General features: G+C 40.4%; 1 protein-coding gene across 1 annotated transcript in view; it reads left to right on the top strand.

Moving 5' to 3' along the window:
• Nucleotides 1–17536, top strand: part of LOC140236743 (guanine nucleotide exchange factor subunit RIC1-like) — a 64167-nt gene that overhangs the window by 25225 nt on the left and 21406 nt on the right. The window contains exons 5-11 of the mRNA XM_072316670.1: nucleotides 112–254; nucleotides 711–844; nucleotides 10931–11022; nucleotides 11951–12039; nucleotides 15770–15914; nucleotides 16460–16502; nucleotides 17191–17334. Coding sequence (XP_072172771.1) covers nucleotides 112–254; nucleotides 711–844; nucleotides 10931–11022; nucleotides 11951–12039; nucleotides 15770–15914; nucleotides 16460–16502; nucleotides 17191–17334 — 790 coding nt within the window. The remainder of the gene's footprint in view (nucleotides 1–111; nucleotides 255–710; nucleotides 845–10930; nucleotides 11023–11950; nucleotides 12040–15769; nucleotides 15915–16459; nucleotides 16503–17190; nucleotides 17335–17536) is intronic.

The raw sequence follows: 17536 nt of genomic DNA, 5'->3' as shown, positions 1-17536 counted from the left end.
AATTATCACAACTTGTCACCGATAACACATTTCATGAAACAGGCCCAGAATGCACTGTACTTATGCACTAAGACTGTATGTATTTGCATCTCTTGTGTTTATAACTTCCAGTTTGTGTTGCCTAAAGGATGAGATGTTAGTGGCCACCGGTCAGGGTCTCCTGAGGAGAATCACATGGGAAGGTATTGGTAGAAGCCATCTGGACGTGTCCATCAGGTCTGTCCCATTCTCACTGGATCTTCAGCAATCGCGAGGTGAGGGTTTATAAATAGTTCAGCTGATCTGAAGCAATGGAGATTGATGCCATGCTATTTCTGCAGAAGAATGATGCAGATGTTGCAAGGTTATTTGATATGTCTTTGAATCTTTTAGCAGAATTGTGCTGCTCTCATGTCTTTCAGTTACTTTATGATCTCTTAGTGTTGTGTTTTCCCTCAGGTTTGAAGGAATCCGAAAGTTATGACAGTTCATATGGGCATTGCTGCGTTTGTGAGAATAATGCTAGAATTTTTTCACTATTGCAAACTTTCTCAATCTTTCCCAGTGTGAAAAAAAAAGAACCACCGTCACTTACATCATTATCCCATTGTCAAAAAACCCAAAGTTTTGCTGTCTCTTATGGCAATGTGAGTGTGTTTGTGTGTATTCTTGGTAGTACCAAGATGATCTGGTGGTCCAACTCACTGCAAAAACATGTGTGTGTCTTGTAGAATCCCTCTTGGAGGACCCCAGTATTCACTTCAAACAGCTGGAGTACAGTGTGTTGCTGGGAGGCTTTGCAGTGGTTCTTTCAGATGGCAGAGCTGCCTTCCTCACCTCAGAGACCACCAAATTCTCTCCCAAGGTAAGGCCAGATCCCTGGCTTTTCTTGTTTCTTTATATTGCTTTGGTTATTAGCTCACCTGAGCCAAAGGCTCAAGTGAGCTATTGCGATCGCCCTTCGTCCGGCGTCCGTCGTGCGTAAACTTTTTACATTTTCATCTTCTTCTTGAAAACCCCAAGACCGATTTTCATCAAACTTGGCAGGTAGCATCCCTAGGGGTTAGGAACTCAATTTGTTAAAATGGGCACCATGCTCCACCAGGGGGCCCCCAGGGGGGCCCAAACTCCCCAAAATTAAGGAATCTGTAAAAATCTTCTTCTCTAGAACCAGAAGTGATAGAGCTAAGTTAATACTATGAGTTAGTACATTGATGACTGTAGTTTCAAGTTTGTTCATGGTAGAATCAGGGGTGCCCCCCTTGGGACCCAGGGGAGGGGTCCTAATGGGGCCTAAATTATACATTTTCATCTTCTTCTTGAGAACCCCATGACCAATTTTCACCAAACTTGGCAGGTAGCATCCCTAGGGGGTTAGGATCTCAATTTGCTAAAATGGGCACCATGCCCCACCCAGGGGCCCCAGGGGGCCAAACCCCCCAAAATGAAGGAATCTTTAAAAATCTTCTCTAGAATCAGAAGCTATAGAGCTAAGATAATACTATGAGTGAGTACATTAATGACTGTAGTTTCAAGTTTGTTCATAGCAAATCCAGGGGTGCCCCTGGATTTTCTAAGGCGGGGGGGGGGGGGGGGGGGGGTTTGGAAGGTCCAAATGGGGGCCTGAATTGTACATTTTCATCTTCTTCCTGAAAACCTCATGATGGATTTTCGTCAAACTTGGCAGGTAGCATCCCTAGGGGGTCAGGATCTCAATTTATCAAAATGGGCACCATGCCCCTCCCAGAGGGCCCCAGGGGGCCCCAATCCCCCCAAATTAAGGAATCTTAAAAAATTTGGGCCCTTATTGTACATTTTCATCTTCTACTTGAGAATGCCTGGTCAAATTTTAGTAGAGCTGTGAATAATTTAGATTAGTGACTGCGTGAAAGGTGAACTTGCGATACTCAGGTGAGCGCTAGACCCGCGGGTCTCTTGTTGTTTGTTTGTTTTAGCTCTCCTGAGCCATACGCCCTAATGAACTATTTGCAATCCCTCATTTTCCATCGTGCATTGTGTGTAAACTTGTTACATTTTCAGCATTCCAGCATTTTCAGAAAAAAAACCCATGATGGATTTTCACCAAACTTGATGACCCCCTGGTGTTAATTTTTGCCTGCTGTAAATTCAAGCCTTATTGCAGTGTGAGTGAAAAAGCAGCTCACATTGTCACATCAAGGATACCAGACTTTTGAATTGGTCGTCTCCATGGTGCACCCGTGATCGTTTATTGCTGTTTCCTACTTACACAAAGTTTAAGACAACATTTTTTTTTTTCACATAATTGAACAAATTGAAAGCTTGCAAGCTTTTAACTATCAAAAGTAACCTTTTATCAGAAAATAATGGGATATTTTGTGTGTGTGTGTGTGTGTGTAAAGGGAGTATTGTCAAAAATCATGGAGAGAAAGTGCTTCGTTTTTAAACTGAGTGGTGACAATTTTCTTGTCAAGGAAGTCGAAACTTGCAATTTGCAATGCAGGAATTCTCCACATTCCTAGTGATAATTTCATTGTTGACCAATGCAGATGATACGTCTAAGATGTAGTGTATGATGCCTTTTTTTAATATGTAAAAATGCTGATCATGATTGCCAACTGTCATGACGTAAAGTTGACAGCTGTCATTTCTCTCATTCTCACTGAAAATTTGAAGGCCCCTAGTGACTTTGTGAGCGCAGTAAGTAGATAGATATACCCATTGTATACCTAAGCTATCAATAGAATCTTGGTTTTCATGCTTCATGTAATATTGCATCATTTCTTTTGTGATATGTAGGTCTGTTTTTTTTTTTTCTAATCTCTACAACTCTACTATCATTTCTACCATTATTATTAATACAGCTATTAATCCTGCTGCTGTCATGTAATTATCAGCATTATGTTTACATCCATAATTTGTCTACTCTGTAATCATGAATCCTTGCAGTCTACTATCTGTCATAGAATTATTCACTGTCATAACAGTTATGATTTTGAATAAACTTTCAATTCTGTAGATGTAAATACTAAATTCACTGATATATTTCATAACATTCTTGACTGCAAATTGTTGCATGTAGTTGTTCTGTGGTGCATTATGTGAAAGAAGAGTGCCACAATGGTATGTCATTACAGAAGTTTTCATTGCATGTATCACAGAACTAGAGCTTCTTCATGTTACTAATATGATTAACAAAAGACATTACAGGGAAATATGCAAGGTATGCTCAGTCAAGGGGATGATGCATTCCAATGCCTTTTGGTAATCATGTTAGTTCTTTAGCAATGATTGACAGATGAAATCACAGGCAGAATCTTTGTCTGGAAAGTGTTTTTTTTTTTTTTGTGGGCATATCCTAGTAATCAAGAAAAATAGAAATACTATGTATCATAAAATATATGACACACACATGCATTTGGGCACAAAGTGATGTTGAGGATATCAGTGAATCAATATAAGTCAACATGCATTTGCACTGCACATCTTCTTTGATATAGTAAGTGTCATATAAACTTTGAGTGAGTGTCGGTGCTTTAAAATGACCTCTTTAATAAATTAAAGCTTCTGGCATTGATAAAGTCCATCTCTTCCTGTTTGGGGAAAAAAATGAGCTGCAATGCCCTACTGTACGTGCTAACAGTCTCAGATGTTATGAAAAAATTAGTGTGAAAAATGAACTCAAGATGCACACACACACACACACACACACACACACACACACACACACACACACACACACACACACACACACACACACACACACAAAATTGAATATAAGTTAGTGAGCAGATACAATGTATACAATGTACCATACTCAATATCTTCCATGAAGGGTAGTGTTAGAAACAACCACTCTGTGAACAGTTTATTAGAATGGTGATGTCTGTTCACAGATGTCTCAATGGTGATAGCATAGTTCTCAAGACTTCTCTGTGCTGGAGTGTTTTTGCATGCATTTGAACATTCAGCTTTGTAAGCAAAGTTTGATATTGAACAACCACAACATAGAACAGTGTTTCTAACTGCCAGGACTAGTGACAGCAGGAAGAATAGATGTGTGTAGTTTAATTTGATTTTAATTAGGCTTCCTGCTTCCATAAGATGGCTAAAAGTGATGACATTCTCACAGCTAAGTTTTCTCATTGAAACTCTGTTGTGTAGGGAATGGACTGATTTGCTAACTATTGCTCTGCAATGCACACACTACATCTGTATATTCAACCAAAAACCTTTTTATTCTGTTTATGAGTCTGTGAACTTGAACAAAGATCCTCAAAATAAAGGTCTTCACAGTACCTTTGAGAGAAGAAAGTAAGGTTGTTTTGTTTTCTCAAATAACTAAGGGCAATAGGGGGAAAATAAAGCTGGGTGATCTGATGTCACCCTGGGTATTATCCTGAGTAGGTGAAATAAGGCACTGTGGCCTCATGTTAGTGCACAGAGGAGTTGTCAAGGCCAGACAAATACTGCGTTATGAGTAAATAGAGGTGACTGAGCCACTTTAGAGTAAATCTCAAGAGATTTCTTTAAATTTTCCATTCTTCCTTAGTCTCAGACAAACATGTTTGTGAGGGGTGTTCAGTAGAAACTGGTGTTCAGTAGAAACTGGTGGAAACATTGTGTGTAAGATGGGTGTGTGCTGGCATGCCTGAATTTTCTGCCTCACTGTTTATTATAGCCCTTTGTTCGATGTAACTTTTTCACTGTGTGTTTTTATAGGTCCTTCTGTGAAGTGTCAATGGAATGTGGTCTACAGAGTACTCATTATAATACACCTGTACCTGTGTCAGACCCTAGCAAGTGTATACTGATTTCATTCATTTCACATTGATGTGATAGATATTCAAGGAATGGTCCATGTTATATCATGATTTATAGGCATTGTATCATAAAGTCTAATACAATTAACAGCGTTATCAAGATGGTTATGAGGATAATCGTGATCTTTATAATAATGAAAATGATACTGATTATGTTACTACTTCTCTTATCTGCTCTGTTGTTATTTTCATCATATATTACCATCATTGTCCATTCATTTCTAATTCTTCTCTTGCTTCATCTGCTGTGATAGAATCAACTCTTGAAAATATTTCCTGGTATAAAGAACTGTGGTCATCTGTTTGATAACAAGAAAAGGTGTCTATGGCTATGATCTATGCATGCTTTTTTAAGTGCATGCAATGCAAACTACTTGGCTGTACTGAGAGGCTATAACCATTCTCTCTCACAATCCTACTTTCACACCAGTCCATAAGTTTGTGGGAGAGCCATACAAACCACAAGTGAGTTTATTGTGTGGATGACACTGTAGTTGACCTTTTTCCGAACTCTAGATGAAAACAGTCTGGCCCAGAATACATCTGATTGACAATACAGTAGTGCTACAGTCCCAGCTAGCTATGTGGAAGACAAGAAAAACCTGGTTGGTTTTTTTTTTGCAGGAGTCGGTCTGATTGTAGCAATGGGGAAGGGAAATTCATGATAAAAGATTTGTAAACTTTGCTCAGCAGTTTATTTGAAAGTGTGTTAAAATAACAACAGATATTTGGGGGGGGGGGCATCAGTGAACTGGAGAGAAATTGTGTTTTGTTTTCTTTTGTTATGTTGTTAAAAGTCCATTTGCCAACAGTACTACGTTCAGATTGTTTCATGTCTTTGCCATGTACGTGTAATAGTCTTGGATGATTATGACATAATTGTATGCTGCTACAAAGCAAATCGAGTGTGTGGTGTGGTAAATTACTTCGGATTGTACTGATGCACCATTACAGCAGGTGCAACCCTCCAAGATATTAGAAAGTTGCCATTTAGTAGAGAGAAGTATTGTAGGTGACAAATGTCATCATATGATTATGTTTACAACTACAAGTGAACAGGGCTCAGGCCTTTTTGGCACATTGCTGTAACATTCTCTTCCTTCCCTTACCCCTTCATTCTGGGTGCTCCCCCCCCCCCCCAACACTGTGGCTACTATGTGTAAAAGGATGTTTTGATGAATGAAGGATATTAGATATATCCTGCCTTTGCCCCTCATTGATTAACCCTTTCACTATCAAAGTGAGGATGGCACATTTTGTGCCTGGAAACATGCATGCTGTAAATTGTGTCAAAAAAAGTGACTGCAGCCGACAGAGATTTTGTCTGACAAGCAGGGTCTCATTTCAAATGTCAATTTTGGGATCACATACATTTACAAGTAAATGCAGTGCAAGGGTCATCAATAGTGTAATATCTGACAGAATAATTTCAGATGGATTCAACCAATGTCTCAAACTGCCTGACTTAACACTTAGCCTTTTTGTTGGCATGGTGGAGAAAATTTGATGTGCATACAAGTGTAATATGCAAAGTGATGGTAGCGTAGGAGAAGGTGAAGAACTAATTATGGTAGAAGGATTAAAACAGGACCCATCTGTGTTAAGTGAATTTTCTCAAGCCTTCAGCATTGATCCCCTTTGACTAGACTGCACAGGATGTCATGTGAATCAGGGGCCCTCATGTTTTACTCTTGATAGTCTACTGAGTTTTAGTATAATGAAGTTTTAGTATCATGAAGTAAGAAGAAAAAGGTAAAAAGGAAAAAGAAATTAATGCCATTAGAGTGTAAAAGGTCGACGTTAAATGTTTCCAGAAATTTCATAAAGCACCTTTCTTGTGGCTTTTCATGAAATGATGTGGTGTCAACCAGTACCGATATGAGCATAATATATTGAGAGTTGCATATGACTGTTTTGGAGCACTGATGTCAGGTGCAGTACATGCATTTGCAAATTCATTAATGTTACATACATTTTATGTAGTAAATATGTGGTAATCTAGGAGCAATGGAAAAGCTTGGTCATATTGTGAAGAGAAATATCTCATCAACATTGTTGATGAGCAGTCTTTGTAAATTCCACATTATATTACTGTAATATGTGAGATACAGCAAACAGTGCACTGTTACACTTGTGCATGCTGTGTTAACTATATACATTGTAGGAGTATAGTACATGGGTAACAATTGACCTCCATTGTAAATGCATGGTGGTTTGAAATCCTAAAGATCTCAGAACTTGAGTTCATATTGCAGTACTTAGTCAATTCCTTCTTCTGTTTGTTTCCAGTCTACAACATACCTCATATATTTCTATCTCAATACATTGCATATAGTCATTAAGCAGGGCTCGACCTTAGCGGGAGCCCGGGGACCATTGGCTCCCCAGAATCGCTACGGGCTCCCCAGAAATGTATGAAAAAAGCCCGGCTGGCTCCTTAAGTTTTTTTGCCGTATAGCCTCACGTTTCAAGACAGAATCATAGTTTATGTACACAATCACACTATTGGCGAGCGCGAGCGGCCCCGGCGCGCGCAGCGAGCCCTGACGCTCGAAGTTATTATCCCCGCAATTGCAATATAGACTACACACTGAACATATTTCATTCTCCAGCCGGCCCACGTTGCCCGCATGTGTGTGTGTCTGTGTGTACCCGACGTGTGTGTATTCCTATCTTCTATTATAGAATACTAGTAGTGTGCGCACATGCAATTCGCTGCTTGCGTACTGTGTACGCCGAATGGAACTTCGCGCGCCTGAATCCCTGTCTCCTACGGACCGTGGATGTTTACATCGATCGCCGTGGTATCCCCATGTGTGGCCGGCTGGGGAGCGTGAGTATAGTAGCTTAGCTATCACACACTGTAGCCAGCTGCCACTACAGTACCCTATTTCGTTTTGAGTCGGGGTAGAAGCACTCCGTTGTGCAATGTCTGCTTCTTTTTCTCTACTTCTTCCGCTTTTCCCTTGCCTCCCAAGTACGAAATGATTTTTAGAATGTTGTGTGTGTGTTTTGTAACGTTATTGCATCATTTTTCTGCAAGGAAGAGGTGAGTTTCTGTTCGTGTATTGATGAGCACTGCAGTAAATGTGCAGGTGAAAAGCGTTCGAACTTTCTTTCCCCGAGTATCGTGGAAACTCGATGTATTTCTAGGCCTATTAAAGGAGATCTCATATAACAGAATACTTATAACAAACTCTTTTCCGGTCAAAATGAATTAATTTCCTTTGTTTTGTATCGTTTATTGACGATCCCAAGGATCTCGTCGCAATACAGAGTTTCCAATGTGTATTAATTTTCGCGTAGCTTTCGGTGCTGCAAACTTTTGCTAGGGCCTAATCCTACTAGTAAAACTTATCGTTCTATTTCTGTCGTTTCTCACACCTCGTTTGCTACGATTTCTTCCATTTTATATCACTTTATCCGTTCCCTTTATACTTTGAAATATTTAAACAATTCTTTCAAGTGTCTCGCACTGTTATTTTCGTAACAGCGATTTCTCCGCTTTGCTGCAATACTTTTTCGAATCGAAGCGACGTGTGTTGTCTTTCCTAAATATTTGTGTTGTTGGGAGGTGTTGATACTTTGTATTTGTTATTTATTTTCCTCGGTTTTTATCTCGAGGGACTGTGCGTGTTTCTTAATGTTGATAGGAAAAGGCTAATGATCTGAGTGATGTCTGATGGTGATGATGAAAACTACGCTGGTATAAAAAGACGGCTTACTGCAAATGCTGAGCGTACATGCCGTTCGTTTTATTTCACTTTCCCTCTTATTCTTCTTCCCCCTTACTCTTCTTTCCCCTCCAAAGAATGATAAAAAAAAAAAGAAATTACATACACCACAACAAAAAGATCCACGATCTACCAACCTTCGTAAAGTTAAATCTAAATGTTCAATATCAGCACAGAATAAGGAGAAAGCATGTCATGAATTACAATAAATGAGAGCGAAGAGATTGTGAAATACTGAATACGTGCGCAGTCTCTTCGGCTCGAAGAAACTTGACACCCACTGGCCCTGTACCCCTCTCCCCTTGTGGAAATTTCCACAAAAGCAGGTGCCACACCCAGGTGCGTGCCAGACGAAAGAATGCGCGCACTGGAATAAACAGCGTGTAAATACATGTATCCTGAAAATATCGATCTCGAGAAGAACCAGCTCAGTTGAATTAAAGGAATCATTGCAAAGATACCGTGATTCTACAATTTTATAGCCTTTCTTTTGGCGCATAGCAGGAAACATCAGTCGAATATGGTGTACTTAATCGAATATCTTATGTTCCCTGAACAATAAAAAAGGATCGATTAATCAGTCAATTAAAAAGGCAATCACAGAAATACTTAAAAGGTCTCGTATGCCCAGACAAATTCACTATGAAGTAGGTCCAATGAGATGCAGTCATCACATGGTTAGACAGCAAAATCATGACAATTAATTTCAGTTCATGCTCATCATAACTGCTTATTACTTTTCAAAGTTTTGGCTATCAACATTCGTTCGTAGGTGTTTTTTGTTTTGTTTTGTATGTTTTTCCTCGTGAAAGACGTAATGACTTCTTCGTATCGAATGTAAACTGCATGTTAAATACCTACCGTAAACAAGCCATCAGTTCAGCTACTATGGCACATTCGATCCATCGAACTTGCAGTAACCTCTTATAGGCAGGAGCACATGGCGCATTCCTTTAAACTTGAAAGTACAACCACGTGTTTGCACATTGGCGCAACCACACACAGCGCGGCATTTTGCGATCATCGTTATAGCAGACTTTCCGATTCCAGTCAGGGTAAAAGAAATTGGAATACCGGTACTTTCGGAAAATACTGATGTTTAAAATCCAGTAAAATTAAAAAGCCTGAAAACAGCGCATGATTATGTTTTATAGTAAACGATAGTTGGAAACACCGAACAGAGTTTTGCATTCACTCACACAGAAGCTTTCTTGAGAAGATGAAAGCATCCCCCTTCCCTGCTAGATAGTGGAAGCTTCCATAACCAGCCCAGCAAGTTTCTGGAGGTACATACATGCACTTGTAGTCTTGTACACATGCATTGAGAGAAAGCAATCAATCAACGCTGAACATTGCGTAGTTTGGACTCTTTATCGTGCTAGTGACCAGCTCGATACTTCGGCATATGTCGTAATGTTATGTTTAAGAGCTTGTAGGCCTTATAAGTCGACAAGTTTAATTCAAAATGGCAAAAAAGAGGGAGATGGAAAAAATACAGATTCTGGTGGAAAATACGGATTTTGGAGCTGCTGAGTACGGATTTGTGCTTCCAAAGGTTGGCAGCTCTGCTGATCAATCAACATGTGGCGTTACATAATTGTTTCTATTACAACCCACACCTTGCAGCTAAAAAAAGAACCGATAAAGAAAGACAATAATTATGAACAGACCAGGGTAAGAAATTACACAAGGGAATGGGAGAGGGACCACACAAAACACCTACACACACACACACGCAGGTGCACGGCAGGCACAGGCACACACACACACACATACACACACTGTGACTGTGCTAAAACCCGTTAGATACTAAGAACCAGGTATCTCCGGCTTGTGTCTGGAGAAATGCATGTTATATCTAAACGAAATCTTCTCCACCAGGTTAATACATGTACATGTAATAGACCTCTACTGCTGATTGTGACTGAGGGAAACGTGGCTCTCTAAAACTCAATTTGGCTCCCTAAAAAGGTCCCTGAGGAGCCCGGCTGGCTTCCTAGAAAAAAAGTTAAGGTCGAGCCCTGTTAAGTAATGCTTAATTATGCATATTAAATTGCCCTACTAGAATTGAGTGATGTTAGCCCATGGTCAAATTGTATGACTTCTATGGGTCCCAGTGAAATCAAAATTAGATTGTTAAAAAACCTGATGTATAGCATAATCATTAAGCAAATAGAAGTGTTTGTCTGTTTATGTTATTTTCATCTTGTCAAATATCGAGGAAAATTTTGCACATTTGAAATGCATGCAGAAAGAAGAAAGCACAGATCTGTATATGATCTGTTAGTTGTAGGAATATTTGCGTCAAACATAGAGTGTGGAACTGTGAATAGATTAGCCTGCCAGCGATGACGCTAGCTGTATTGATCTGTTTGACATTGATAGCGCTCCTATCTCGTCTGATTTCTTCCGCAGGGCGTGCACGCAGTATGGGCACCAGATGTCTCCAATGCCACCTGTGTCGCCGTCAATCACAAATACCGCCTCATTGTCTTTGGACTAGCCAAGTGAGTTGAACACAGCATATCTGTACAATTTGTACTAGGCTGTGTCTATTGCAGCTATCACACTGTTTTTATGATTGTTCAAAGGGTGTACATCTGTATGCTAAAGAAGACTTTGAAAGATGATGTGTTGTGTAGACATCCAGTGCATCAAACAGTATATGTGCTTTCTGATATTTTAGCAAAAGATGATAAGATCTGGCCAAGGTCATTCAGGAGGTTGCCATTGAGGCTCAAATGAGAAGTTGTACAGTCTTACAGTTGGTGCTACCAGAAATGATGCATCACGCGTTACCCTGGGGTACCGTAGTACCCTGGATGACCGCGTTGTGTAGCGCCACCTCACGTCCACTTGAGGACAGCCAGAGAAAAATGCATGCACTGTGTGTGCGTGTACATACTGTAGTAGTCATTCCCATGCCACTGCATGTTGTACTATGCGTGCATGGCACGCTGTGCTACCACTAGTGTGCGTGTGCTTCAGTGCAGTGCAGTGCAGTGGCTAGCGCGCGCTAGCACCAGCACCAAAATAATTTCCTCTTTTTGGCACCCAGGGTACAACCTTTTTAACAAAATAGATAATTCAACAAAATGGCTGATTTTTATTGGGTACCCCGGGATACCATTTATGTCATCAAATGCCAGAATGGCAATCAAGGACAGCTTGTGACAGTCACTGTCTTAAACTGTGTGTGTTCAACTGTGTCTTAAACTAACAGTAAATCTGAAGTTCAGTCTGTCAAAACATCTGTTGACTCAGCTTAGCGTGACTTGCTTATGTAAGCTTCAAGATGCTAGTGTAGATTCTGAATACGGACACTGCTGTACATGATGTTAGAAGCTAAATGTTGTAGAATGTAGGATGCATGTGTCCATTTATCATATTTTGCAGCAGTCCACTAATAACTGTTCTCCTCCTTATTCTCCCCAGTGGCCAGGGTATTGTGTTTGCAGTGGATGAGATCACAGGAGCCATGTTGGTGTCACACAGACTCACACTCTCTACAAGTGACTTTCCAGGTGACAATCTATGTTGCACAGCCATTAGTAGCATCTAGCTGAGAGGATGTGGAAAGAGTGCTTTTTCATATTGCGCCTTAAAAATTGTACTTATTCACTGGCAGTGTTTGTAGCTGCATGTACTGTGCATGGACTAAACATGATTTGGTCTTTTAGACCCTGGGCTGTTTTACTAAGCTCTAAAATTAGTCCTAAGTCCAGTTCAACTAATCTTAGGTACAATTTTGGGATCAGTCAGTTCTCAGAATTTACAAACATTTTACGCCATTTTGGAACAATATCATCCCTTCTTGTTCTAGAATACATCTTGAATGTTTATTTATCCTCCCCAACTAGATCTGATCTGCATCTGTCCCAACTTTGGGTTCATTGTTTGGCTTGACATAGTTCCCATGTCAGTGGTCCCTGGACTGAATTCCCAAATTGAACTCAGCAGAACACTCATGTGTGCTTCCTTTTGAGAATCCATGCCAGAAATAATAAACACCATTCCTTGCACAGGGTGATACCTACAGTCATGAATACTGGTACCCCCTTACTGCACGGGAACTGACCTCCAGATAATTTATTAGCAATGTATCTGACCATTTCCAGCAAGCAGGCCATAGTGTCTTATCAAGGAGGTTCGAGAAATGGAGTCACAACAGTCTTATTCGCTTTGATCACATGGTCGAAGCCGCCACTCAAAAATATTTGAAGTATGTGTCAAACTGGATCTGCCGCTCAGAAGCGAGGACAATTGACTCGCGTCTCATTGCATAGTCACCAGCCACTTTCCAAGGAAGATATGTCTTTGTGATGGTACAAATGTGTAATTACTTTTCGCTATCCCTACTTACAGTGTACAAATTATGGGCGGTAGACAATGGTAAAGGCACGGGGGTGCACGAATAGAAATTGCTCAAGTATTGCTGAAATAGATATAAAAATACTCGACTGTACGTGTCTGTATGCTAATCTGGCATATTAATTTATAAAGAACTATACTTGAAGATGATACCATATTAGTTTCATTTGGTGGAAATAAGGAGAAAAGTGATAAAACTGGCTTTCCGTGAGGGTAAAATTTCAAACACTTTCACAAAATACAGCTCAGATTTACACTTTTGCACATATTTTCGAACGGAATTGACTTTTGTTTTATATGCTTTATCATTAGGTGAAATTTCATTGCATTTGATATATAAACGAGCAGTGTATACCCGATATTATGTTAGCGTTAAAAATGAATCTTCAGATTGCTCAGAAGGATGGCGGCTTCAAGCATCGAACATCAAAGGCACAAATGCACCTGTGGAATTCTTTTGTCCATCCATAGAAAACTGACAGCTGATTGAATAATTATAGTCAGTTGTAACTCCATCTCTCGAACCTCCTTGGTCTTATTATGCTAATACCTCATGACTCTTAGGTAACATCTTTCAAGCATGATATGGTTTTGATACAATGTACATCAACATTTTTGTCATATTGTTACCATTGTGATTTTCTCTGTCTTTGACACCTTAACTCAATTTAGCATTTTAAAAAAGACTTAGACCCCGTTTACAGTGCGAGGCTCGGCCGTGGCCGAGCCCAGCCCCGCTTCAGTGTAAACGCGCAAAAGGCCAAATGCGAGGCCAAAATTGGCCTCGCATTTGGCCTCGCTCTGGAGGTGGTCTCGGCCACGGCCGAGCCGCGGCCGAGCCCGGCCTCTTCTTGGTGTAAACGCAAACTGGGCCAAATGCGTGGCCAATTGCGCGGCCAATTTTAGTCTGGCTTCCAAACCCTCTGCCTGTATCTTTCGCTATTCAGGATATTAACCCCCTCAACGTCGAAAACTAGTGTAGTTTAAGGTGGTTTTGTCCTGCAAAGGATTTTTTCCTTCGGCAAAGGCCTTTGCCCGAACGGAGACTTCGTCGCCACGGAATTCATTTGGCAAAGGGTCTGAAAACCAGACAATACCAAATTGCGTTTGTTTACAAGCAGAGCGCCACTACGACAAAATATTGAAAGGTTTGAATCAAAAGCGCGGCCGAGCCCAGCAGTGTAAACGGACAAAATTGCGACGCTCGGCCGCGCAATTGAGGCCGGACTCAGCCGCGGCCGAGCCGCGGCCGAGCCCGGCCCCGCACTGTAAACGGGGTCTTATTTACATGTACCACTCATTCATGGTGATCAAACAATTTTAAATAGTACATTTGATGCAAAGAAGATTTCATTCGCATGCAGAGTACTTCCAGATTGTATCAAATGATTTAAAGAAATAATGATTATTAGAGGCTTTTTAGCTCAAAATCTTTGTTTTGTACTAAAAATTAAGCATTAAATTCTGACACACCAAATCTTGCAGTGCCTGAGAAATTTATCTACTGTAGAAAATGCTCCATCAGATCAAAAGCAACATTTCAGCTTGCTATATTATGCCAAGTATATTGGTCTAGTTGTGTGTGTGTGTGTGTGTGTGCATACGTGTGTGTATGTTTATATTTAGCAGTCAAAGAATATGTAAATGTACTGTGTTCTGTTCAGTATGCCTATGTCACCAAAATGGAGACCCTCACCACCACATCCATTTTCAGAGTTCTCTACATCTTTTGCTTCTCACTCTGCTTGCCATTACTCATGGCAAAGACATCACATGTCCCTAATGTATTCCCTCAGTCTCTTGACCTTTGACCCTTGGAGACATCCAGTCTACAGTCCCACAGCATGATGGATACTGTACTCTCTCAAGCCCACTGTAAACAGTGTTCTCATGTCTGCATCATCTAGTGCCAAATTTAGGATATTTTGTAATCTTGCCAGTCTTTGATACATGGTGGTAATTAGTGTGTTTGCATAAGTTTGACAGGTGTTCACTCTTTGTACTTGTGGAGTAGCAAGGTCTCACATTCACTTATCTGCTTTGCAAGCTACCTCATCAGGTATATGATATGTGTACTCTCAATGAATGTAGATTTCTTTTCCAGCCATCAAACTGCCAAAATATGACCCCACAGCAAATTTGGAACCCCATTTTTTTTTCCATATCAATTTATGGATAAATGATGTTTCAGCGTATACAATGTATGTGGCCAGATACTGCCAGGTTCAGGATAGGCTGTTATCTTTCCCTCTCTCCCCTTCTCTGCCTTTCTCTCTCTCTCTCTCTCTCTCCCTCTCTCCCAGAAAAAGAAATGTGAGGTAAATTCTTGGTATTGCCAGTGGGCAGAAAACTTCTGGGCACACTTAAGAGCCTTGTCACAGATGCACTGTGGGATTCCTCGGTGCCATTGTTTGCTTCCGGTTGTCTCACGCGAGTTGCAGTTCCCATACGATTCATACGATTCCATGGAGTTACTTGTCTGCTTTTCTGTTGTTGCCCCTTTTTTCGTGGCTATAATTCAACTTCAAAAAGTCGAAAGTTTCTAAATTTTACTGATTTGCTGTGTCTAGAGTCGTGGTTCACTACTGCAAGGCTTCAATGTGCTGGTTACATGATGGAAAGTAAAGAAATCTTCAACAAAAACTACCCCTGTATGAAGACAGAGTGTCATCTGAGTGCATGTGCAGCCAAAACCGGGGCAAGTTTGTCCCCTGAGCTATCCCATAATGCATCTAAAATGCTGCTCTGTGCACGGCACCTAGCTATTGGCGATATTGAGAATTACAGGCTTATCATTTATTGTATTACATGTAGTCATACAGCTAAGTTGTTCACATTGAATCCAAAGATTCATAACACTCTCAAATGTTGTCCCTCTCACAGATGGATGCCAGGCAGCTGGGGCTGTGACGTGTCTACGCTGGACTCCAGAGGGCAGCGCAGTAATTCTGTCCTGGAAGAAAGGTGGCTTCTCACTGTGGAGTACGTTTGGTGCCCTCCTCGTATGCACCCTAGGGGGTGACTTCTGGTGAGGATGTAGAGTTAACACTGTACAGTCTCAAAACTCTGTATCCTTCCGGAGAAAAACAGAACAGCTTGATGTACAAATTTTACTACAAATCTTTAAGAAAAAAAAGTATTACAAAGTAACATATGTCGCATATGTATTATATATACCTGGGTTTGTACATAAGTATACATAATGTTCCATTTTTCTCAATTATGGTTTAATTGTGACACATTAGTGTTCAGAGTATTAAAGAATGATCTTTTACTAATATCATGGTTGCTTAAATATCACATCCTTTTCTACTATATTGCTGTTTTGTTGTAGACAACAAGTCGCAGTTTTCAAACTGGGTGTCAACATGTTTTGCATGCAGTGCATTCGTAAATCTATGTGTATCCCCTTTTTGAGATGCAATGAACTCATTTCAAGCAAATGACGCACAGTGCTAACCTATCTGATAAGCAACAATGTATACTCTTGACATTTTCCTGTCAAGCCATACATCTTTGATGTGTTTGTCCCTTGAATAAACATTTTTATTTGTCTGACATCTTTCCCTTCAGCCCTGATCCGTCCAGGTCATCTCTCTTACAGATACAGTCCATGGTAAGCTCTTACCACTGGCTCTCTCTCTCTCTCTGTCGTGAGGATTTATCAGGCTACTGTTTACTGTGTCTCTTCTTGTAATACACTGGAATGAATTTACCAGCTCTTCATGACTTTGGATCAGTTCTTTGCAATTGTTGCTGTTGTTTTGAAGATTCAAAGTTGTATGGCAGTAATGAGTGTGATATTGTACTTACCTGGGACTACACATATTTTTCTTCTTTTCCTCTTCCAAGTTACACGTGTATGTAATCCATGTACGAAGTTATTGGTGCTCAAGCTACAAATGTATGTAAATATTTTATTATAAATCTGCTCATTTTACATTAAGACTATTCTTGTAGTTGTTTATCTAAGGTTTGTATTTCTGTAATCCACAATTATATTTATGTGATGGTATGAATTATGCTGCAAACTTCAGAATGTCTTTTGTGTATTTCATCCAGTACATGAAGCATGAGTTTGCAAACAGCAAGAAGCACAAATCTGCAGTATTTGAATGAATAAATATGAATAAGATGGAAGACCGATGAATGTGATCTCTGTATGCTGCACTATGTATTTCATAGCATCGTGTGGTATTTTCCTTGGAGTCACACATTGATTGTAGCACTACGATGAGATGTGTTTAATATGGCTTTATGTTATCGGACATTTTCCTGTCCATTGACCTTTGACCCTTGTGTAGGAATGGGGTCCAGAAGGTTACAACCTTTGGGCCACCAAGAAGCCTTCCCCAAACAGTGGCTTGCCTGACAACTCACCTGACTCCACAGGCAACCTCATCCAGCTTTCATTTGTCAAGAGTGCATTGACCATGAACCCTTGTATGGTGAGTGTGACCTCTCTCTTAGCCTGTGTCAAAGGTCAACAGTGAAGGTTTTTTGATTGTGTAGATGCAATTCTCATGTCCTAGCTGTATCGAGAGGCTGCTATCCACGCAGCTTGTCAACCAATTTTGAACCCCCCCCCCCAACTTCAGTTCTCAGTTCATGACATTATGATTCCACTGGCAAACCAATGAGTTTGGTATT

This window comes from Diadema setosum, chromosome 13 (genome assembly GCF_964275005.1).
Source record: "Diadema setosum chromosome 13, eeDiaSeto1, whole genome shotgun sequence".
Lineage (NCBI taxonomy): Eukaryota > Metazoa > Echinodermata > Echinoidea > Diadematoida > Diadematidae > Diadema > Diadema setosum.
This window is presented reverse-complemented; position numbering and strand designations above follow the sequence as displayed.